At 25.9% G+C, this 24,129-nt stretch overlaps 5 protein-coding genes across 5 annotated transcripts; 2 read left to right on the top strand and 3 right to left on the bottom strand.

Moving 5' to 3' along the window:
- Positions 1-472: 472 nt before the first annotated feature.
- GO595_010588 (uncharacterized protein) lies at positions 473-1,816 on the bottom strand (the record flags this gene model as incomplete). The annotated part of the gene is made up of 1 exon (XM_067913284.1): positions 473-1,816. One exon carries the CDS (start codon positions 1,814-1,816, stop codon positions 473-475), a length of 1,344 nt encoding a protein of 447 aa, XP_067769326.1.
- A 1,106-nt stretch (positions 1,817-2,922) lies between these two features.
- On the bottom strand, positions 2,923-3,306 carry GO595_010587 (40S ribosomal protein S17-B; the record flags this gene model as incomplete). The annotated part of the gene is made up of 1 exon (XM_067913283.1): positions 2,923-3,306. The coding sequence occupies one exon, from the start codon at positions 3,304-3,306 to the stop codon at positions 2,923-2,925; it is 384 nt and encodes a 127-aa protein (XP_067769325.1).
- A 2,516-nt stretch (positions 3,307-5,822) lies between these two features.
- GO595_010586 (uncharacterized protein) lies at positions 5,823-6,116 on the top strand (the record flags this gene model as incomplete). The annotated part of the gene is made up of 1 exon (XM_067913282.1): positions 5,823-6,116. One exon carries the CDS (start codon positions 5,823-5,825, stop codon positions 6,114-6,116), a length of 294 nt encoding a protein of 97 aa, XP_067769324.1.
- A 323-nt stretch (positions 6,117-6,439) lies between these two features.
- GO595_010585 (EF hand family protein) lies at positions 6,440-7,720 on the bottom strand (the record flags this gene model as incomplete). Its single annotated transcript, XM_067913281.1, has 1 exon — positions 6,440-7,720. One exon carries the CDS (start codon positions 7,718-7,720, stop codon positions 6,440-6,442), a length of 1,281 nt encoding a protein of 426 aa, XP_067769323.1.
- Positions 7,721-8,173: 453 nt separating this feature from the next.
- Positions 8,174-10,159, top strand: GO595_010584 (RhoGAP domain containing protein; the record flags this gene model as incomplete). The annotated part of the gene is made up of 1 exon (XM_067913278.1): positions 8,174-10,159. The coding sequence occupies one exon, from the start codon at positions 8,174-8,176 to the stop codon at positions 10,157-10,159; it is 1,986 nt and encodes a 661-aa protein (XP_067769322.1).
- Positions 10,160-24,129: the final 13,970 nt, after the last annotated feature.

Below are 24,129 nucleotides of genomic sequence, written 5' to 3'. Positions count from 1 at the left end.
ATTATAATTTTTTCCACTTACAAGAAGAGGAAACAAAAGAATCATCAAAAAATCTTCTTTGTTCGCGAACAACAGATTCAAATTTGAATGCAAAATTTCGTCAAAAAGTGACATATTTTCTATATTAATTCAAATTTTGAATTACTATTCAAAAAGTTGGACGAACAACTAATTCGTTGTGAAATCAAACAAATTTGCATCGAATTTTTCATCAATTTTGACTGAGTTCGATTGTTGTTTGGTGGGTAAGAAATAAACTATTTAAAAAGTCTAATTTTTTTATTTCCATTTTTGTATATCTGGGATGAAAGAATTATTCATAAAAAATATAAATTACATTATCTTTTTACATTTCTCACCTTAAAAAAACAAAAATCGGAAGTATACCTTGATAAGTTTATAGAAACATCTTAAGTTGTTCACTATAATTTCAATGTAGCCATATATCACATTAAATCTTTAATAATTTTTTCTATTTTTTTTCAACATTTTCATCTTCTTCATCTAATTCCTCTTCATCCTCTTCATCATAATCCTCTTCTTCTAACTTCAAACTATTTAAACCTGATACGTCGGATTTCATTGTGTTGAACATCTCCAAACTATTTGAGTTCTCGCTTGAGAAAAACTCCAATTCGCTTGACCACGCCTCCAAACTATCTCTTTTAGCGTTCATTCGATTTCTTAGATTTCGAATATTATTATTAATATTATTAAGTTTCACATAAGAAGAAGTTGTTCTTAACGAGTTAAACATATCCGAAGTCTTTGATCTTTCGAATATATTATTCGATTGTATTGGAGTCTGATTAATTTTAACTCTCGGCTTCGGTATCAAATGTTTATTATTAGAAATCGGTCGCGAAACTTTTGGTTCTAATAAAGCGGTATCAAGACTTCGTACTTTAAACTCATCATCATTATCTTCGAGTATAATAGGTGATACTTCTGTCATTATTTGTTCGGGTAATTCAGATAATGCATAATTATCATAATCTAATTGGAAAAATGCTTGTGGCGATGGAATGCTATTGTTGATAAATGTAAGTTGATTTCGTAATTTATATTTGTTAACAAGTTTATGGATTTTATCAATTCGTTCGTTTAATAAATTAAAGTTATTGTTGATGATCTCATTAGTGATAATGTTTTTGTTATTATCTGTTGACTTTCCAAATTGTGTATGTAAATTGGTAACAATATCAATGGATTCGGGATTAAATGGATTTGTATCAGAATAATTCGTGGTTGATTTACCTTTAAATGTATATAATATTTTGTCGGAATTTGTTATATATAATGTTTCAGAATCAGTACGAAATTCCGTGTCGTCCGTTAGAAAAGTGTCGCGGAAGATAATCCGGTAGAACGTTAAGATGAACGATATGAAATTTCGCTCAAATTCAATGTTTTGATGCTCGCGAAAAATGACCTCAGTGATAAGCTCAATGACTTTCTTCCGACGTAGTGGGTGAGCTGGAATGCCTCCAAAGGTACGGGAAAGTTCTAAAAGCATCAAATATAATGGAAGTGGAAAACTGAAAAGAATTGAAATAATGGAATTAAGTCGTAAAAGATCATTGGGTAAACTCATTGAAGATGAGCAAAGTGATGAAAGAGTAGGAGCTAATGATTTGGATTGAAATGAAAGAAGAATAAATAATAATGAGTTTTGTTGTACAGGAGTAAGGGATAAAACATTTTGGCCAGTGGTAAAAACATGAAGGCATTTTGTAATTTCATCATTCGTTAAAGTAATAATTTGAAAATCTTCATCATTTATATGTGAACGAACTTGGGCAAAAAGTGATTTCATAGAATCTGTGAGAATAAGACGTGACAAGTTGGAAAGATAAAAAGAACTATGATCTTTCTGAGATGGAAAATGTGAGAGATCAAAAATAAGTGGATTGGCATGAGTTTCAATTCGAAAAACAACCAATGCTGGTGATACTGTGGGTTTGTCTATTGGAAGTATATTATTAGTGCTTGGATCGATTATTATAAAATAATTTTTATGAATAGGAAGAACAAAACGGTCAGTAATCATGGAAATTAAGTTGTCTAGGTTCAAAGTTACATCGTAAAAGAAAATTTCTTCTTGGCCTTCAAAGTAAACTGTGATTGGAACAACATAATGATTATCAAGAATAAACGAATCAAAATTGCTTGCAAATAAAGAATTACATGAATCATTGGCTTCAAACATTTTGATATTAGGTGTTCTACCCATTAAATGGAAATTTTCTTCATCTTTAATTTTGAATTTAGAAAGGACTTTCGCAATTAATTCTGATATCCTCTCATTGAAAATTACGTTTACTTCAACAAGTTTGCACAAGGAAGGAATAGTAATAAAAATGGATGTCTTTCCAGCTTCTTTGTGCATTTGATTACCGATTATCGGTTTGGATTCAATTGTAAACGTTAAAAAATGAAAAAGTGCTACTCAGCACAAAACCAAAAGAAACGCAAAACAAATGTCTAATACAAAATAAAAAACAAAAGACCTAATATAATAAACTGAACTTAACCATTGTTAGTCATGCCCATCATCTAATAAAGTATAACTGTTATTTTGAATATTATATTTGACAATTAATCAAAATAGACATTTAAAAAAAACAAAATAAAATAAAAGAATACAGGTAGGGTGATTATATTTTAGTCAAATTTAGATGTTGAGCTTCCTCCTTCTCCAATGACGACGCATTGGGTTTTGAACATGACGAACACCTGTCATTTGTCTGATGAATTGTGGCATTGGGCGATTCTGCTTGATTTTCTTTGCGAGAATACGCTTCATACGGAGGGTCTTGTGGGCGGTCATTGATATTAAGGTTCGACCAAAACCGCTCAAACCGCTGGGTTTACTTCAATAAACCATTGAAAAAGTTGGATATGGAATGGAGATAAAAATGTTTATTTGCGACGACGAGCATTGTCCCTAACAACAACACCTTCCATATTGTCAAGACCAATGGCAGCAAGCATAGCCTTTGTGTCAGGGTCAACGCTGATTGTTGGTTGTTCGAGTTGTGAAACCTTTGGCATCCAGTTATCACGTTTTTCACGTTCTTCTTCTTGGAGTTTGAATGAAATACCACGAACTGGACCACGTTCAAGACGACGCATTAAGTGTGTTACATAACCAGCAATCTTGTTTCTCATTCTTTTTGATGGGATTGTTGCGACTTCGTCACAAACACGTTTGTTGTCTTGAAAGTCAAAGCTTAATTGACCGTAGAAACGTTCGATAATAAGGCGTGAAGCTCTTTTGGTTGTCTTGGTCCTGATGCGACCCATGCGAAAGGCCAAGCCGAAACGGTTTTTGTCAATTATTAACGTTCTCAATGAAGAGTAAAAATTTTTTACATTATTTTGAATAGAAGATAATATTAAAATAAATGGTTAATAACAAAGCAGCATAAAAATCATTAATATCAGCTATAAAGCATAAAATGAGATTAATCTCAAAATTCTTAATTTAAATAGTAATGATTAAAAATTTGTCACGTTTCATGCAAGAGCAATTAAACATGAACTGCTAAGATCTAAAAAATGTATTCACCCTCTATGGAAAGAACAACAACGAAACTGTCAAAACAAATTTCACAAATAATTTCAGCTAATTATATGAAAAAGTCAGATTTCTGTGAAATATTGAGTGAATTTAAAAATCGTGATATAGTAAACGGTTACTCTCTGAATTTCTGTCTTTAAATAACTGTTTTGTCAAAAAAATCTTGACTGTTCACAAACAATGTTTTCCCTTTTTTTATTCATATTATTTCGAAAGACAACTCAAGAATGGACCTTTGATGCAGGAAAGCTTACTCTTAATAAACAACTTGATTTTGATGATATTTTGAATCTTAAAAATCAGACAATTGAACTGGAAATCAAAGGTGATAATGTTACCTATATTCCGAGATGTCAATTCATCGTTGCAGAACTAATTGAGACTGTTACTTTATCTGACTCTGTTTCAACAATTGAAGAAGACGCTTTTCGCGAATGCACAAAATTAAAAAATATTACATTTGGTGAAGGATTAAGAATCATTGGGAGTGGTGTATTTTATTATTGTGAATCTCTTCAATCTATTACATTACCTGTTAATATTCTCGAAATTTCATCTATTGCATTTGAACATTGTATTTCATTAACTTCAGTAACTATTCCAAAAAATCTTGTGTATATGGGTTACCAGGTTTTTAGATATTGCATGAATTTGACTAATTTTACTTTTGAAGAAGATATTAACATTTTAACTGAAATTTCTGAATATTGTTTCTCATGTTGTATAAATTTGATATCTATTAATATTCCAAACTCAGTTAATAAGATCAGTTCTTATGCTTTTGAGCATTGTTCATCATTATTAAATATCACATTCAGATCAGGAATTAGAAGAATTTCTCGTGGTGCATTCGAATATAGTGGGATAACATCAGTTGTACTTCCTTCAAATACCCTAACAATTGGTAGTGAAGCATTTTATCATTGTGATAAACTTACAAAATTTACAATTAATGGAAGTAATTTAACAACAATTGGCGATTCTGCACTGGCATATACAGCAATAACTGAATTTGATATTCCATTATCTGTTGATACACTTGGCGATTCTGTATTTGAATGTTGTTCACATTTAACAAGGGCTAATGTTGGAAATATAAGCTACATTCCATTGGGCTTGTTCCAAATTTGTGTAATGTTATCTTCAGTTACATTAAATGAATTAATAACTGGAATTGGAGCTTATTCATTTAGTGGTTGTAGTGCACTTAAAGAAATTTCATTACCTTCAAAAGTTACAACAATTGACAAAAATGCATTTTCTTCAGCAGGACTAATGAAAATTAATGTTGGACAAAACATTAAATCAATTGGATCTTATGGATTTTATTCTTGTTCATCATTAACATCAATTGATCTTCTAAATGTTGAAACAATAGAAAAATGTTATTAACATATTTAAAAATTACTGAAACTGTTGTAATAAATAATTCGTTTATATCAAATACATTAATATATTCGCTATATCATTCATCATTTATGATTTCTTACACAGAATTTATATATTATGAATATAGTATTGTTCGATATTATTCATTGTATGAGTTTTATACATATTCATATATTAATACAATTGAACATAATGGAAAAGATAATAATATGACTCTTATAATAATTGCTTGCATAGTTGTGGTTATTGTTGTCATCATTATTATAGTAATTTTTATAACATTATATCATAATAAAAGAAAACATAAACAAAGTAGTGAAAACGCTATAAGTCAAGAAGAAATCGAAACCCTAAATAATCTAGAAATATGTAATGATAAATTACAAATCGAAGAAGATCCATTTTCGAAAGATTTTAAAGAAGATAACAATATTAATATTATTGATTTATAAAAGTGTTTATATGAACTGATGTTAAGAGGAAATTCTTAAAATCAGCAAATATTACTCTTCTTTTGAAATAAAATTGTTTATAATTATTAAATATTTTGTGTGTTTTGTTATAATTGGTTTGATCATATGTATTTTTAATTAACAGTTTTAATATAATTAAATTATTTATTTTTTGATATGTTTTGATCTCTAAAAATTTACTTCTTTCAAGGAAAATGGATTTTATCATTAAAATGACCAGAGCTTATTTGTAATGTTTTGTGTTGCTTTGAAATTTTTGTAACTTTTCACAATTATAATTAATTTGTTTATATAAAAAATTATCGAACACATCACCATTTATCACTAATTTCACCAATTATTTAACATAACACAAATGACTTCACTTATTGATTGTCATGAGAGCTTCCATTGAAGATTTTAATAAGGTTCAAGAAGTAGCATATAAGTATGCTGAAGCTGTTGAAAAAGGAGATCCTGAAATATGCAAACCAATCTTTGTTCCTTACGCAATCGTTGCTGGTTATTTAGATGATAAAAATAATTCAGGTCCTATCCAAATACTCTATGATGTACTTAGTGAAGCAGGTGCGCCTGAGGGATATAAAGCGCGTGCAGATGTAGTTTTTATTGATGGATCTGTTGCTGTTGCACGCGTTCTAGAAGATCAATGGGCAGGAAGAGATTTTTAAACATATATATATGTTTTTTAGAAAATCTACTTTCAATTTTATATAACATATGAATACTACAAAAGAAGTACAATGGAAAGTTTTTGAATATTTTGAAAAATAAGGTACAAGAAAAAAATTTTTTTTTTATAAAATCATATTCAATCATTTTTATCAAAAAGAAGATATGAAAAATTTTGGTGTTTGTTAAAACAAGAATCACATTGATTTGCTGATTCTACAATTTCTTATCAAAAAAACGAAATTTCATCGGCAGAACACAAGTTAATTACATCAATAAATGATTACAATTGTATATATAATCATATTTTATTATTATAAATTCATTCATAATCGTCATAGTCATCATAATCTGAATCGAATGAATCGTCATCCTGGTGGTCGTCATCTTCCTCTTCCTCTATAAAACCCTTAACAAAGTTTGAGTAATCCGCCAACAAGTACGTTACGTAAATTCTTTCAGGTGATTTACAAAATTGTTCAATTGTAAATCCCGACAAATTTGCATTTAACCTATCGAACATTTCCTTTACGAAATTATCGAAATCGATTACTTGATTTATACGTGATTCGCGCATGCAATCCTTAAAGAAGAAACTTAAGTCAAATGGACTTACGACTCCATCACCATCAATATCAAATAACCTAAACAAGTAAACGCCCGAGTTTGGATGTTTTATAAGTAAGTCAAAGTTTAAATGAAACATTAAAAAGCCAAAGAAATCAATTCCTTTTTCATCTCCATATTTACTTGATACCTCAAAAACACGTTCAATAAATGCATCAGTAAGTTTATGGTTTTGATAATTTTTGAGTTTGCTTTTGGTAATTAATCCTTCTTTCGATAATTTGTAGAATTGATTATATATGTCAAGAAATGATTCATATGAAAAGATGTTGTCTTTGCCTGTCTCTTCTTCAATGTTAAAGAATGAAATAAAATCTGATGAACAAACCATTTGAAATGGATTATATGAATTTGTCTGATATGGATCAAAACAGATTTGTATAATAACGCAAAAATATTGAAGGTAAAATTGTGTAATATTGTTGTACTTAATAAATTTGAAAGAAGAAATGTCATCAAGAAATTCTTCAACAAATTTCATATAATTATTATCATCAAGAAGAAGACCTTCGTTCGTAGAATAACGAACTATTCGTGATAGATATATGAAAAGCTTGCAAAGAAGCTTAATATATTCTCTAAATAACCCAAAATTGAAATACCTGTTGTAACTGACAAAAAGTTTAACGGTTTTCTCAGAAATTAGGAAAAAATTGACATCTTTAATGATCTTTTTGAATCGATTTTCATCGTATTTGATTATTTGACTGTTCTTGAATGAAAAATAATGAAATATTTCTTCAAGTTCTTCATCATCAGGAACTTTATTAAGGATGTGTTCTGCTGCTTGTTGGCCCATCATTTGGCAATGGCTTTTTTCTAAATTGTCAGGAATATTTTTATGCCAAAATGATGGTATTTCATCTTCTGTGGAATTAGTTTGGCCAATTAATTTTTGATATTCAGCTTGTTCATTTTCATGGCCTGTTGTTTTAAGAAGTTTGAGAGATGGCTCACCAGCTGTGAGATAGCTCATCTAAAATAATTCGTTAACTTTTTACGTTTCGGTTATTGACGGTTCCAACCAATTAATCATAAATCAAAAGAATTATTCATATTTCCGGCTTCTTAAATGCAAAAAATATTAAAACAAAAAATACTGTATTATCACTATAAATTTTTTCATTTATTTCTTTGAAAAACATCTTTAAAAATGATCAATTAATGGTAAAATAAAAACTTAGATCATAAAAAAATACGATATTAAATTCATATTTTCATCTTTTTCCAAATTATATTAAAAATCTTGTGGTTCAAAACTTAAGCTGATAAATACAGTTTTAAACTCATTGTTCGTTTTTTTGTCATCCTGCATAAAAGTCAGATCACACTTGTTTCAAAAAGTTTCAACTTTTTGAATTAAAATCAAAAATTTGAATTGTTCCGGTTTTTGATCTGTTAAAAAAAGGGCATCCTCACTTTTTAGACAATGATACATGTTTATTACAGATATTATAATGATATAGATCCATATTATTTCGATCCATCAACAAATGTAACTACTTATCAATTTCCAGCAGATGGAATTGTCCTAGATCCAACAACATTGACACCTATCGAATTTGATGCAACTCAAAATCCTGAATATGCAATGTTATTGGAATCTTATAATGAATTTGTTTTACAACAGCGGGAGTCGGCATTAAAAGCGGCAAAAGAAAATAATGAGGATCCAAGTTTACAAGATACATCCACACCAGGAACATCCACACAAACAACAGAATCCGATCAAACTGAAAAAACATCAGAATCACAAACAAAAGATACAACAGATGGAAATGATAAAAATATAAAATTCTCAAATGAAAACCAGGTAAAGAATGATAATGCACTTGTACGAAACAAAACTTCTGATTTTGAAAATCTTGGACTTGATAATTCAACACCCAAACAATCCGAAGAAACTCTTCCTGATATCAATCCAGACGTACGAAATCTAAAGCGAAGTCGTACAGTCCGACAGCACGAGACATCAAAACACCGTGGAATTCGGAAAAGTCATATGTATCAAGATCCACTCAAATTTGTCAATGATGGTATTGTCGTAGAACGCAAGAAACACTCAGGAAAGCACAAGCGATCTCGTGCTCATCAAAATACTAACATTCTTGATATACCGGATGAAGTCAATAATTTTGATGAAAACAAAGTATCATCATCATTATTCCCCAAGAGGGATGCATCCTTTTATCCCAATGCCAATGCTCCATATCTTCCATCTGATATCCAAGAAAATATCCATAAATTCCAAGTTGAAGAATATGCTAAACAATACTTCAGGGAGCATCGCACAGGCAAAGTTTTTAATCGCAAACTTGTTTCGCTTGAACAAATAACTCAATTCTCCAAAGAGCCTCTTGAATTTTCACTCATCAAATTAACCAATCCCAACGACGAAAAGAACGCAGTGAAGTGTTTCAAGCTCATCCTTAACTACACCGGCGTAATTTTCGTCAAAGGCGCCTCAGTTTGTGCCGACCAACTTGTCCAAATATTGACCAACAATCCCAGCCTATACGACGAAGTTTACTTCCAACTGATCAAGCAGACCCGTCAGAACCCAGATCCCGACTGGGAGGTGAAGACTTGGGAACTTTTTTTGATCATCGCCACAATTTTCCCATCGTCACGAAACAGCGAAGTATGGATCAAGTCTCATCTTGCCCGCTCCTCCATGTCGGATAACAAGTGGATATCCAATCTTGCGCAATTTACATACATTCGATTTTCTGCCAGATGCGCGATCGGCAAACCTAAGACGAATCTCGAAATCAATTACTCTGTTAAGATCCCCAAGCAAATTAATCGCGAACACAGTACATTTTCGGCGTCTATCTATGAGCATCTTTGGTTTCAACGAAGCGAATATCCGAATTTTCCGATTCCAATACTCGTTCATCGTATGGCGGAAACGATTCTATCCAAAGGCGCGGAACGTATCACTGGTATCTTTCGATTGCCAGGCAATATGAAATTAGTCCAACAGATGGTGCAAGACATCGACAAAGGAAATGATCCGATTCCTAATTCTGAAATCTTTGATTTGTTATCATTGTTTAAGTTATGGTTTAGAGACTTGTCTAACCCGACAGTGCCAGTGGAGGCATTGCCTTACTTAAAGAACGCGCATGAAGACGGGAATTATCTCGACTTCGTGGTGCAGCATTTGCCGCCTGCGCACTTGAACTTGCTCGGATACTTAATCGGATTCCTACAGAGACTTGCGAAGGCTGAAGAGGAAACAAAAATGGGGCCAAAGAATTTGGCGATTGTGTTCTCGCCAAATATCGTGCAGCCTCAAGTAGACTTTAATGAGCCAGCGCAGGTAAAGGAATACTCGGATATAGCAATCGGATTCTTGCAGTTCTTGATAGAGAATTGGGACGTGTCACAGTATTATCCACTGAAGTTGTAAATCGTGGATGTCAAATTATCTTTCTATGGTATTAAAAAAATTATTAAAATTTTACTTTTTGGCGAATTTTGTATTGGCAAAGAAATGCGCGCGATGAGTAATGACGTGAAAATGCATTTGAGTTTTGTCGTTATTGGAGATGCTAAAAAAAATATCAGCATAGCCAATGTAAATTTAATTTAATAAAGAAAAATTCCATATCACATGAATTAGAAAAAAGGATACAGGATCGGTTCCTATATGTGGTCTCCTCGGTTAATAAGTTCTGCATTTGAACAACTTGTTGATCCTGTTATACATTTCAGTCAAATGTTTTCTTCTATTTCAGCAAATAAAATAGTAATTCAGTCTCTTAACAAACAATGATTGAATTAAATTTTAAAAAATGATTATTATGATAAAAACAAAATTTTTGTATTCAACAAATAACTCATTAAAATTAAAACATAATAATCAAAGATATTCAGCTTGAGTATCTATAAATATATGATTAGACAAAATTACATTAAATGACATTAACCAGTTGAATATAACATATGATAATTTCCGTGAAAAAAGAAAAAAGATCATATAAAAATATTTCGAGCATTGGCAATTAATTTGTTAAAAAATATTTGTTTAATGTAAAAAAATTTGATGAAATTTATATAACAACTAAAGACGAAAATAATGAAATTTGAAATACTATAAGATTTTTTTGCAGAGCTTTGCAAAAATGGTAAATGGTAAGATAAAATAGTAAATTGGCAATCTGCAGAACAACAGAATTATAACCATGGGGCCGAAAAAGAATGTCAAAAACTTATTAAACACCTTCTATTAAAATTAATTTTATTTATTGAATTAAGAGTATATCAATAAAAAAGCTTGATCTAAGAAAATTCCCACCAAATGCTAAACAAAAAGTTTCAAACTATATTACTTTTGTGGCGCAAATTACGATCAAAAGTATTCAATTTCTTCTCAAACCAGCCCGTCAACAATTTCTATTCCAAATATTTAAATGGTCTGCTCAGTTTTTGTAAAAAAAAATTTTTACCCAGACGTATTTTTTTAGGGGGGTGTATGCCCCCGACTTTTTGGAAATAAAATGACTGCCGATCAAAAGTGGTCTTTGAGGTCTGGCGCCATGATTGTAAAACAGTCAATAATTGAAAGATTGATTAGGAAAGTGTCGACCAGCTTTAAAGCCACCTTCATGGAGTTGCTATCTAAGCTCGAACAATTAATTTTTGGTTTGACTAAAGATAATTTTGAAATCAGTATTGAGCAAACAATGGAATTATTTGATTTAAATTTCCCATTATCATACAATTTAATAATTTGTAATTTGATTTATTATAGTTTTTTATCAAGAAAAGAAGTGGGTGATTTATATTTAAATTTTTTAGAAATGATTCAATCAAAAGAAGCAGATATTAATAAAAATAGTTCAAAAATTATTGATACTTTTAGTCACTATTTGATTCAAAAGGATTCACATGAATCAAATTATTTAATTGAGAAAATGATTGAGCGAAACATGTTAAATAAAAATATTACCAATCACATCAATTCATATTATTTTATACATTATAAAACAGAAGAAAATATGCAAAAATCTTTTTCTAATTCTTTTTTTATGTATCAAAGAGACGAAAATTATGAAGAACTTTCAAAGAATGATTGGGAACTTCATAAAAAATATGTTACAGAAGGAGTGAATCCGAATAAAATTTCAAAAGTAATTCGAAATGATGACATAGAAAAACTTCAAGAAATGTCATCACTGCCAGATTTTAATTTTAATCAAATAATTGAATCATCACTTTATGAAAGATATGGGTTTGTTAATCATGATCTTTCATTAATTGATTTTGCAGCATTTTTTGGATCAATTAAATGTTTTAAATATTTATTAGCAAATGGTGTAATTGTAAATAATACAGGCAAATATGCAATTGCAGGTGGAAATATAGAAATCATTCATTTATGTGAACAGAATCATTCAATATTTAGAAATGCATATGAAACAGCAATTATATTTCATCAAAATGATATCTTTAAATATATTTATGAAAACAAAATAGAAAAATTGGATGAAAACGCTCAACATAATTCACAAAATCTTGGGAATGGAAATTCTAATCAATCTTCATCAGATATAGGAATGGAAGGTAATAAAATTAATAATTTAGGATTCTTTTGTATTAAAAGCGGAAATTATGAAATTCTTAAATTTTTACTTGAAAATGGTCTTGAAATTAATGAATTCTTATTAAATGAAATAGCAAAAAGTGGTAATATATATCTTATTAAACATTTTCTCCAAAATAATCAAATTCCAAGAAACATCTTAGTATTTGCAACAGAATCAAGAAATATTGAGCTTGTTAAATATATTTTAGGAGAAGAAGGAATTGATATTAATGCTAAAAATATTTATTTGTTTTATTTAATATTTATTTTAATAATTTAATATTTCAAAATAATATTTGGAAATTATTTAAAATATTTGATACAGCACTTATGTGGGGATCTGAAAAAGGTCATACAGAAATCGTTAAATTACTTCTTGAACAAGAAGGAATTGATATTAATGCTAAAAATATTTATTTGTTTTATTTAAAATATATTTTAATAATTTATTATTTCAAAATAATATTTGGAAATTATTTAAAATATTTGATACAGCACTTATGTGGGGATCTGAAAAAGGTCATACAGAAATCGTTAAATTACTTCTTGAACAAGAAGGAATTGATATTAATGCTAAAAATATTTATTTGTTTTATTTAAAATATATTTTAATAATTTATTATTTCAAAATAATATTTGAAAACAACTTAAGTTATTTGATACAGCACTCTTGCGGGCATCTGAAAAAGGTCATACAGAAATCGTTAAATTACTTCTTGAACAAGAAGGAATTGATATTAATGCTAAAGATATTTATTTGTTTTATTTAAAATTTGTTTTAATAATTTGATATATCAAAATAATATTTGGAAATTATTTGAATTATTTAATACAGCACTTATGTATGCATCTTTAAATGGTCATACAGAAATCGTTAAATTACTTCTCGAACAAGAAGGAATTGATATTAATGATAAAAATATTTATTTGTTTTATTTAAAATTTATTTTAATAATTTCGGATTTCAAAATAATATTTGGAAATTATTTGAATTATTTAGAACAGCGCTTATTATAGCATCTTCAAATGGTAAAACAGAAACAGTTAAATTACTTCTTGAACAAGAAGGAATTGATATTAATGCTAAAAGTATTTATTTGTTTTATTTGATATTGATTTTAATAATTTGATATTTCAAAATAATATTTGGAAATTATTTAAATTATTTAATACAGCACTTTTTTGGGCATCTTTAAATGGTAAAACAGAAATAGTTAAATTACTTCTTGAACAAGAAGGAATTGATATTAATGCTAAAAGTATTTATTTGTTTTATTTGATATTGATTTTAATAATTTGATATTTCAAAATAATATTTGAAAAATATTCAAACAATTTAAAACAGCGCTTATTATAGCATCTTCAAATGGTAAAACAGAAATAGTTAAATTACTTCTTGAACAAGAAGGAATTGATATTAATGCTAAAGATATTTATTTGTTTTATTTAAAATTTGTTTTAATAATTTGATATATCAAAATAATATTTGGAAATTATTTGAATTATTTAGAACAGCGCTTATTATAGCATCTTCAAATGGTAAAACAGAAACAGTTAAATTACTTCTTGAACAAGAAGGAATTGATATTAATGCTAAAGATATTTTTTAATTTTATTTAATATTTATATTATTAATTTGAAAATTAAAAATAATATTTGGAAACTACTCAGATTATTTGAAACAGCGCTTATTTGGGCAGCTTCAATGGGTCATACAGAAATAGTTAAATTACTTCTTGAGCAAGAAGGTATTGACATTAATGCTAAAGATGTTTTTTAATTTTATTTATTATTTACTATGATAATTTGATATTTCAAAATAATATTTGGAATTTAACAAAATTATTTAATACAGCTCTTATTTGTGCATATGCATCTGAAAGCGGTTATGTAGAAATAGTGAAATTACTTCTTGAACAAAAAGGAATTGATGTCAATGCTAAAAATATTTAATTATTTTATATAAATTTTGTTAGTTTAACCTGATATTTCGAAATATTATTAGGAAATTATTTATAATATTTGCTAATGCACTTTCATACGCATCTTCAGGTGGTTATACAGAAATAGTTAAATTACTTCGAAAAAAAGGTGTCAATAAAAAACCTAAATCCAAAGATTCTAGAACATCTACACGAAATAAGTAATATTTAAAAAAAACAAAAATATTTCTGATCTTACAAAAAAAATGGCATAAGTACACATAATATTGAAGGGCACAAGTGATTTTCATGTGTGGTAAGAGAAAAAGCTGCTGACTTCATTTTTTGATTGAACTCATACAATAAATTCTATTAGTTAATAGAAAAATATTATACGAACTTTTTGAATTGCATTTACAACAGGGGTATCTGGGTCATATGTGTATATCATCTTTTTATTCTATTAATCTAATTGGTATATCTTGTGAACCCTGAACTTATAAGTTGAAAAATAACCAAAATGGTTAAAATCATTCTTGGTTAAAAGAAACTATTTCATTAATATAACTATGTTTTTTTTTTTTTAATTTCAACTCAAAATAATTTTTATTTTCAAATTCATTATATTCTGTTGATTTATAATATTATAAGTTGGCTATTTGATTTTTATGGAAATTTTTATAAATTCATGGATATATTAGTTACGGAATATGAAATATTTTGTTTGTTTGTTGAAAATCTCCAATGAGGAATAACCTGTGTAAAAAATAAACGTCTTCAGTAACTTTTTGATTAATTTACCCAGCGACTTTTAATGTTATTTATATTATCAACTTTTTGATATGTTTATACCATCAACCTTTTGTGGCCAAATTTATATCAAAAAGTGAAGTAAATAAAAAATTCTGTACGTAGCCCACTTTTTGATATATCTCATATAAAATTTTCTTTTACTTGTTGTATACTCCACTTTTTGAATTATCTCATACAAATGATTCAATGAGTTAACTCAAAAGTGGAGAAAGTGAAGTCAGGCACCTTATATATTGCGACAAATATTTTGAAAACATTGAATAAATGCAAGTATTGTTCAATGGGTTAATTCATCCACCAATACCACCATCATTTCTTTATATTAGTCTTGCAATTTCAGGACAAAGAAATTGGATTCTTACGCCTCTGTATTTGAAAAAAAATGCCGAAGTTTGGCTTTTTTGATTATAAAAACTATTCAAAATAATTTTTATTTTTGTCCATGGAAAGCAAACAAAATAGAAATCAAAATCAAGATGAAATGGAAAAACTATTGTTAATTAACAATATAATATTCAGCTTGAACAGTGAAAATATTGATAAAACAATAGAATTAATTATTAACATATTTGATAATGATCATCCATTTTCATTTAATCGTATTATAACTCAAATGTTGTACATATTTTTTTATACGAAAATACAAACTCCCAGTGTATTTTTGAATTTTATTAAGAAAATTTTTGAGAATGAAAATCAAATCATAACAAAAATAATTGATGATTTTGTTCATTTACTTATAAATACAGAAAAACAAGAGTCAAATTATCTTCTTGAATATATGCTTGAAAATAATTTTATTGAAGAAAAAATAATTCAAAATCTAAATGAATCATTTTGCATACATGAGATCATATACAGAAAATGAAAAATTAAAATACCATAAATTTATGGATAAAGTTCTGGACTATTATGAAGAACTTTCAGCAAATGATTGGGAACTTCATAAGAAATTAATTCAAGAAGGACATAATCCAAATGAAATTGCAAAGATAATTCGAAATGATGACATAGAAAAACTTCAAGAAATATCATCACAACCAAATTTTGATTTTAACCAAAAAATTGAACCATCACTTTATGAAAGATGTGATTTTATTAATGAAGAAAATGTTTCATTAATTGATTATGCAGCATTTTTTTCATCAGTTAAATGTTTTAAATATTTACTTATGAATGGTGCGAAAGTAAAAAATACAGGTAAATATGCAGTTGCAGGTGGAGATGAAGAAATCATTCATTTATGTGAACAAAATCATTCAACATTTTATTGGGCATTTGAAGCAGCAATTCAATTCCATCGAAATGATATTTTTCATTATCTTTATGAAAATGAAATTATATCATATTATAATGAAGGAGATTTAAAAATAAAATGTATTTTGTATCATAATTATGAGATTCTTTCATTTTTAATGAAGAAAGGTGTGAAAATTTTTGGTGAAACGATAAATGAAGCAGCAAAATTAGGAAATTTCTATATTACGAAATATTTTCTTCAAAATATTAAAATTCCAGAAAATATTTTGATATGTTCAATAGAATCAAAAAATATAGAACTTATAAAATATACTTTGGAACTAAAAGGAATTGATATTAATATTGTAAATATATATTTCTTTTATTTCAAATCTATTTTAATCATTCTTTATTTCAAAATAATATTTGAAAATTATTTGAATTATATGAGACTCCACTTATTTTAGCATCTCGATTAGGTAACACAGAAACAGTTAAATTGCTTCTTGAAAAAGAAGGAATTAATATTAATGCTAAAGATATTTATTTATTTTATTATATATTTGTTTTAATATCTTATTATTTCAAAATAATTTTTCAAAATTATTTTGATTATTTAACACACCATTAATGTTTGCATGCAAATATGGTAACAGCGAAATAGTTAAATTACTTCTCGAAAAAGAAGGAATTGACATTAATGCTAAAAATATTTATTTGTTTCATTTAAAATTTATTTTAATAATTTCGAATTTCAAAATAATATTTGGTAATTATTTATATTATTTTGGTCAGCACTTATGTTTGCATCTGAGTTAGGAAATAAAGAAATAGTTAAATTAATTCTTAATCATGAAGGCGTTGAAATCAATAATAAAAATATTTATATGAATTATTTAATATTATTTACAATTATGGAAAATTTCAATATGATATTTGAAAACGATTCAAAATATTTAGTACAGCACTTATTGAAGCATCTCGTAAAGGCCAAACAAAAGTAGTTAAATTGCTTCTTAAGCAAAAAGAAATTGATGTTAATACTAAAAATATTTATTAATCTTATTTAAAATTCTTATAAATAATTCTCTATATGAAAATAATATTTGGAATTCATTGATAAGATTTAATACAGCATTTATAGTTGCATCTAAAAATAATCGCACAGAAACAGTGAAGTTGTTTCTTGAACAAAAAATTATTGATATTAATGCTAAAGGTATTTATTTGTTTTATTTTTTGTTTATTTTAATAATTTAATATTTCAAAATAATATTTGGAAATTATTTAAATTATTTTATACAGCACTTATTTATGCGTCTGAGAAAGGTCATACAGAAATCGTTAAATTACTTCTTGAACAAGAAGGAATTGATATTAATGCTAAAGATAAAATTTATTTTCATAATTTGATATTTCAAAATGATATTTGAAAACGATTCAAATTATTTTATACTGCACTTATTAGAGCATCTTATTATGGATATACAGAAATCGTTAAATTACTTCTAGAACAAGAAGGGATTGAAATTAATGCTAAAAATATTTGTTTGTTTTATTTATTATTCATTCTAATAATTTATTATTTCTAAATACTATTTGGAAATTATTTATAATATTTTGGACAGCACTTTTGAGAGCATCTTCAAAAGGATACATAGAAATTGTTAAATTACTTCTTGAACAAAAAGGAATTGATATTAATGATGAAGATACTTATTTATTTTACTTAAAATTTATTTTAATAATTTATTATTTCAAAATAATATTTGGAAATTATTTAAATTTTTTGAAACAGCACTTATGCGGGCATCTGAAAAAGGTCATACATAAATCGTTAAATTACTTCAAGAACTATAATTTTATATTTATATTCATTCCAAACATATTTCCCATAATAAAAACAAAAATTGATTGGTAAATTTTTTTATTGAAAACAAAATTCACAAAAATTAATATTATCGTTCTTTATGGAAAAGTGCTCACTTCAAAAACTGCCAATTATTTTGTGGGTCAAATGATCGGTATAAAAGGCATCTTTTGAAAAAGTGCTATCATTGACAAATTTATTTGAAATGGGTGGGTATGAGGAATTTAAATCTTCTATTTTAAATATAATAAATGGTAAATCTACATCAGAAAAACCAGTAGAAGCACTAAATGTTCATATTGCCAGTATAATACAAAAGGAAGAACTTCATTCTTCATTTGATTCAGAAACATTAAATTTTATCAATGAATTTTCACCCAGGGTTATATCACTTATTATAAATTCTGCCCCAAACAAAGAGCAGCTTGCATTATTTCCAATAATTTTAGAGTATTATATTTATTTATTAGTTAGTTTACTCTCACATCCTTTTATTCCTTTTCTTGAAACTTCTCTAAAAATTTTTTCTAAAGATTGTAAATATTATAAGTCCACAAATTCCCAAAGTTTTTTTTCATTATCTATTGACCCACCATATTACGAAAAGAATATTTCAATTTTTAAGAAAACAAATTTCATTCAAAAGGTTCAAATTTTCTTTTCCGAGAACAAAAGTTATAATTTTACACACATTGAAATTATTCTTCGATTATTCTATATTGCAATACCCTTATTTTCCACCACTTCTATTCAAAAAACAGAACAAATCATTTTCGACAACATTGTTAATCTCTGTTCTATTATTGAAGGAACAGATTTACGCGATGTTGATGAAACCAAATTATTTAAAACATTTGGAATTCTTCAAAAAATATCACAGTCATATGACTTATGGAGTGTTTGCGTTGGTATTAACATTAAATTCATTCGTTCACAGTATTTACCGAAACGATTTTTTGGTCTTTCATATATCAAAAAGCAATTATTAAAAAATCCGACAATTGTCTGTAACATCATTAAAAACGAGAAATTAATTGATAACATATTAGAAGATTTACATTATAAACTTGTTCCTGATTTCATTATTATTCTTCGTAATATGATTCGATATAATTTAATTGAATATCAACAAATTAAAGAGTTTTGGAACATATCAGTGAAACAACATTCATCAACAATTGATACATTTTTCGAAGGTTGGTTTTCATTATTAAGTGATTTTACACCTGAAGTTATAAATTATATTATTAATGCTGCAATTGAGATCAAAGTTTTCCCAATACAATCGATAAATTTCTTGGAACAATTAATTGGAAATGCAAATGAACAACAAAAATGTGAACTTTTTAAAATGTTTTGGGATAAATTTAATGAGAATAAAGAATTAGAAAAAAATTATAAATTAAGTATTATCATATTTTTATGTCGATGTATTCCTCAAAGTAAAACAAATGAAATACAAGAAAAAGCATTAGAAATGATCAAAAATAACAAAAATTCCGATTTAGGATTTCATTTGTTATTATCTTTTTATAATAATTTGAAAAATGATTTTAATATTGACTTTAATACACTTTTATATTCATTACCAAAGAATAATTCAGCGAAATTTTTAACATTATTAAGTCCAGCGTTATCTAAACTTGAAGAATTAAAAATTGAAGATTTCAATTATTTAATTGATTTAATTTCAAGTGAATTCTTAACACAATCAAAAGAAATTCGATATTTCTTAAAGAATCAAATCGACAAGAAAATATTTACAACTGAAATGATACAAATATTATATGAGAAATTATGTAATTTAGAATCAATGAATTCGGAGTTGTTTGAATTAATTTCATATTTATTTAATATAATTGAAGATGAAGATAATAAAATTAAAAACATATGGAACTTATTCTTTAAGACTAATGATAAGGATACATTAATATTTATCACAAAATATTATCAAAAAATAGAAAATGGTAATGAAAAATATATAAATATTATAATGGAACAAGAAAATATTAATAAGTATTCATTATGGGCAATTGATTATTATTTACATTTAATTGAAGATGGAATTGATAAAAGTTTATTAAATATTTCATCGAATAAATATTATTTAAATAATGATCAAATCACGATAAATATAATTGGTGAAATTAATACTAAAATTAATATGCCGAAAAATATAAATTCGATAAATTTGTTTAAAAGAATTGCAAATTTATTTGGTGAAAATGTTGAAAATCTTACTTTTAATGATAAAAATGGTAATTCTTTAATGAATCAAAACTTTCAAATTAATAATAACTTTACTATAAATGTGACTAAAAATAATTATTCAAAATATTCAACACAAAAACAAATTAATATTAATGAATTACCTTCACAAATATTATTAAAATATTCGGATAAATTAATGAATTTATTGAATGATGAAAACTTAGGAAAAGTTTCATTAAAAATATTAAATGAAATGCCTCCATTAGAAAGTGAGAAACAATTAATAAATAGTTTAAATGCAGATAATATAAATGAAATATTAAATATAAATAATATAAATTTATTAATTTATAGATTAAATTTAATTGGAAATTTATTAATTCAAGAAAATGAATTTAAATCAAAATTCGTTGAAATTAAAGGTATTGAACATTTGTTTAATATTCTTGTTAATAATATTATAATTGATGATGAACAAAATTTATTAATAATTAATTTAATAAATTCACTTTTAAATAATAATATTAATATTAGTGATGAATTAATTGAAAAGTTAATAAATGATATAATAGAAAAAATTAAAAATAATTCGAATTTAACATATCAAATGTTAAATTTATTAAAAATAATTAATAAACCAAATTTATTCTCATTAAATAACTTTAATAATTTATTAGAAGAAACATTATTCACAACAAAAGATAATATTCGACATATTTTACGTGAAATTTTACAACATTATTCACCATTAGATTATGAAGAGAATATAATCAATTTAATGGAAAAAGCATTTCAATTAAGTTATGAAGGATATTTCGAAATATTAATTTTAATTATTGAGAAATCAAAAGGTTTGTTAACGATTTGGAATAACTTATTAGATAATATATTTAAATATCATAAACCTCCAAACACAGAAAACATAATCGAAAAACTTCATTTTAAACCACCTTTTTCTAATATATCACAAAGCATTTATAAGATATTATTAACTTTAATTAAGAAACTTAATAAAGAAAATATACCAAAAATCGATGAATTATTTAATTATTTAATTAATGATGTATTATTAAATACAGAAATTTATTATGAAAAATCAAAAATTTTAGAAGAATTAATTCATGAAATATTACAAATAAAATCCGAATTTCCAACAATTTTATTCCATAAAATATTAAATACATTTAATACAACTAATAATACTCAAACTGTAATAAATAATGAAATCGAACTTAAACCTCGTGTATTATATCGAGGTTTAAAGAATTTAGGTGCTACATGTTATATGAATTCTATTATCCAATTATTATTTTCGATTAGTGAATTTCGTTATCATATTTTATCAATTAAAACTAATGAAGAATGGTTAATGGAATTCCAATATTTGTTTATGAAATTATTATTTTATCCTTCGTTAAATATTGATCCAACAAATTTCATTAAGAATTGGAAAGATTGGGATGGAAAACCTATAAATCCACATCGACAACAAGATTCTGTCGAATTTTTACAAATGTTATTAGATCGAATTGAACAAAATGAGTCGAATATCAATGAAATATTTCAAGGAATTATAATACATAAAACTAAAGGAATTGATAATGATTTTGAGAATTCAACTAATGAAAACTTCATTACTTTTCCTTTAGATATTAAAAATCATGTTAAAATTGAAGAATCATTAAAAGCATTTTGTTCACCAGATTCATTAGTCAATGAAAACCAATATTATGCAGAAGGAATTGGTAAAATTGATGCAACACAAATACATCGAATTAAGAAATTACCATCAGTATTAATATTAAATCTAAAACGATTTGAGTTTAATATTAATACAAATATACGTGAAAAGATTAATAGTTATTTTGAATTCCCTGAAACTTTAAATGTTTCATCAATATTAGATAATGATGAAAATGAAGAAGAAAAAGTCGAATATGAATTAGTTGGTATAGTTTCACATCTTGGTAGTGCTTCTTCAGGACATTATTTCTCACATATAAAAGAAATTTCAGATGATAAAAATTGGTATAAATTTAATGATAGTTCTGTTAATCGAGAAAGTTTTATAGAAGTTAAAGAACAATCATTTGGAGGTAAGAAAACAATTCGTTTATATAATAATCAAACAAATAGTTATTATAATACTACAACTGAAAGTCCTACAGCTTATTTATTGTTTTATAAGAATAAAAATTATAAATATAATGATGATGAATATAAAATTAATGAAAATTTAATCGAAAGATTACAAAATGATATTAAAAACTTAATTTTAAGCTCATTAGAAAAATCTGGAATTGTAACAAATTTATTAAATGATATTAAAATTAATATCGATGATATATTTGAAATTCTTGAAAAATCAATACAAAATGATATATTTATATCATTTGTATTAGATCAATGTAATAATTTAATACAAAACGATAAAAATATTTTAGAAAAATTTTTAGTTAAATCTGATTTATTTATAAATATATTATTTAGTCAAAATGTTTCACAAAACTCAAAACAAAAATATATAAATATTATATTAAATGCAATATCAAAATCAAAAAATGAAGAAATTTGTAATAATTTCATTGATGAATTATTCGATAAATTATATACTCAAATTGATAAAATCGAATCAAACATTGAAATATTTAAAGAATTGTTTTTACCTTTATATCAATATATTAAAACATATCAAAAGATTAATTCATATAAATGTTTAACTTGTATGAATAACTTATTAAAATTCTTTTTAGAGTCAAATTGTTTACTTGAAGTTATTGATTTAAGTATAATATTTAATATAATTCAAGAAACAATTTCATTATATCCAAATGATTTCGATATAATAATACCAATAATAAATAATAAAAATACAATTTTCACATTTTTAAATTCCGAAATTTATGCAGTTGACTTTACTAAAATGTTAATCAAATTCTTGAAAAAAGATATAATTTCATTTGATTTAATAAATAACTTCCAAACAAATTCATATAAAGTGTTTTGTTTAATATTCATTTGTATATTATCTGTTGAAAACCAACAAACGCAAATTCGTTATAACAATTTCATTAATCTTATAATGAATCAATCGAGAGAATTTAATGAGTTATTTATCACTTATTTCTCTGATATATGTAATGAATTTAAATCTGATTTATCATTAATCATAATAAAAATATCAAAAAGTTTAATCGAAAATTGGTTCTTTTGGAAAATTAAAAGTGTTCGTGAAGCTATATATAAAATATTTTGTATCTTAACGACTGATTATTTAAGTTTATTTAACATTGTTAATCTTTATAATACAAATTTCATTAAACATGAGAAATCACTTTATTCGGAATATAAATTCGATTTTCGAACTTTCGCTGAATGTAGTGTATCGAAACAATATTTCCTGTTGTTAAAACATTTAATAACTAAAGGAAACTTAAAACAAGAAGTTGTTAAATATGCAAATGATTATATAAAATTTTCGTATCAATTTAGTTCATTTGATATTAATCTTCCAAACTTGTTCTTACTTGATTTCTTAAGTTCGTTTTTGGATCGAAATATTTTTAAATCATTTTTTAATACGCCAAAAACATTTTCATCATTTTTAGGTAATTTCTCGTTCTTTAAATTCGGACTTTTACCGAAAACTGAACAAGAAACAGTAATAAGTTTTGTCAAAAGAATTCCAAACTCATGTTTCGATACTTATGTTCAATCCGATTTCTTCCGGAACACAT

This window comes from Histomonas meleagridis (genome assembly GCF_020186115.1).
Source record: "Histomonas meleagridis strain 2922-C6/04-10x chromosome Unknown scaffold_61, whole genome shotgun sequence".
NCBI lineage: Eukaryota > Parabasalia > Tritrichomonadida > Dientamoebidae > Histomonas > Histomonas meleagridis.
The sequence above is the reverse complement of the archived record's forward strand: the minus strand, read 5'-3'. Positions and strand labels throughout refer to the sequence as shown.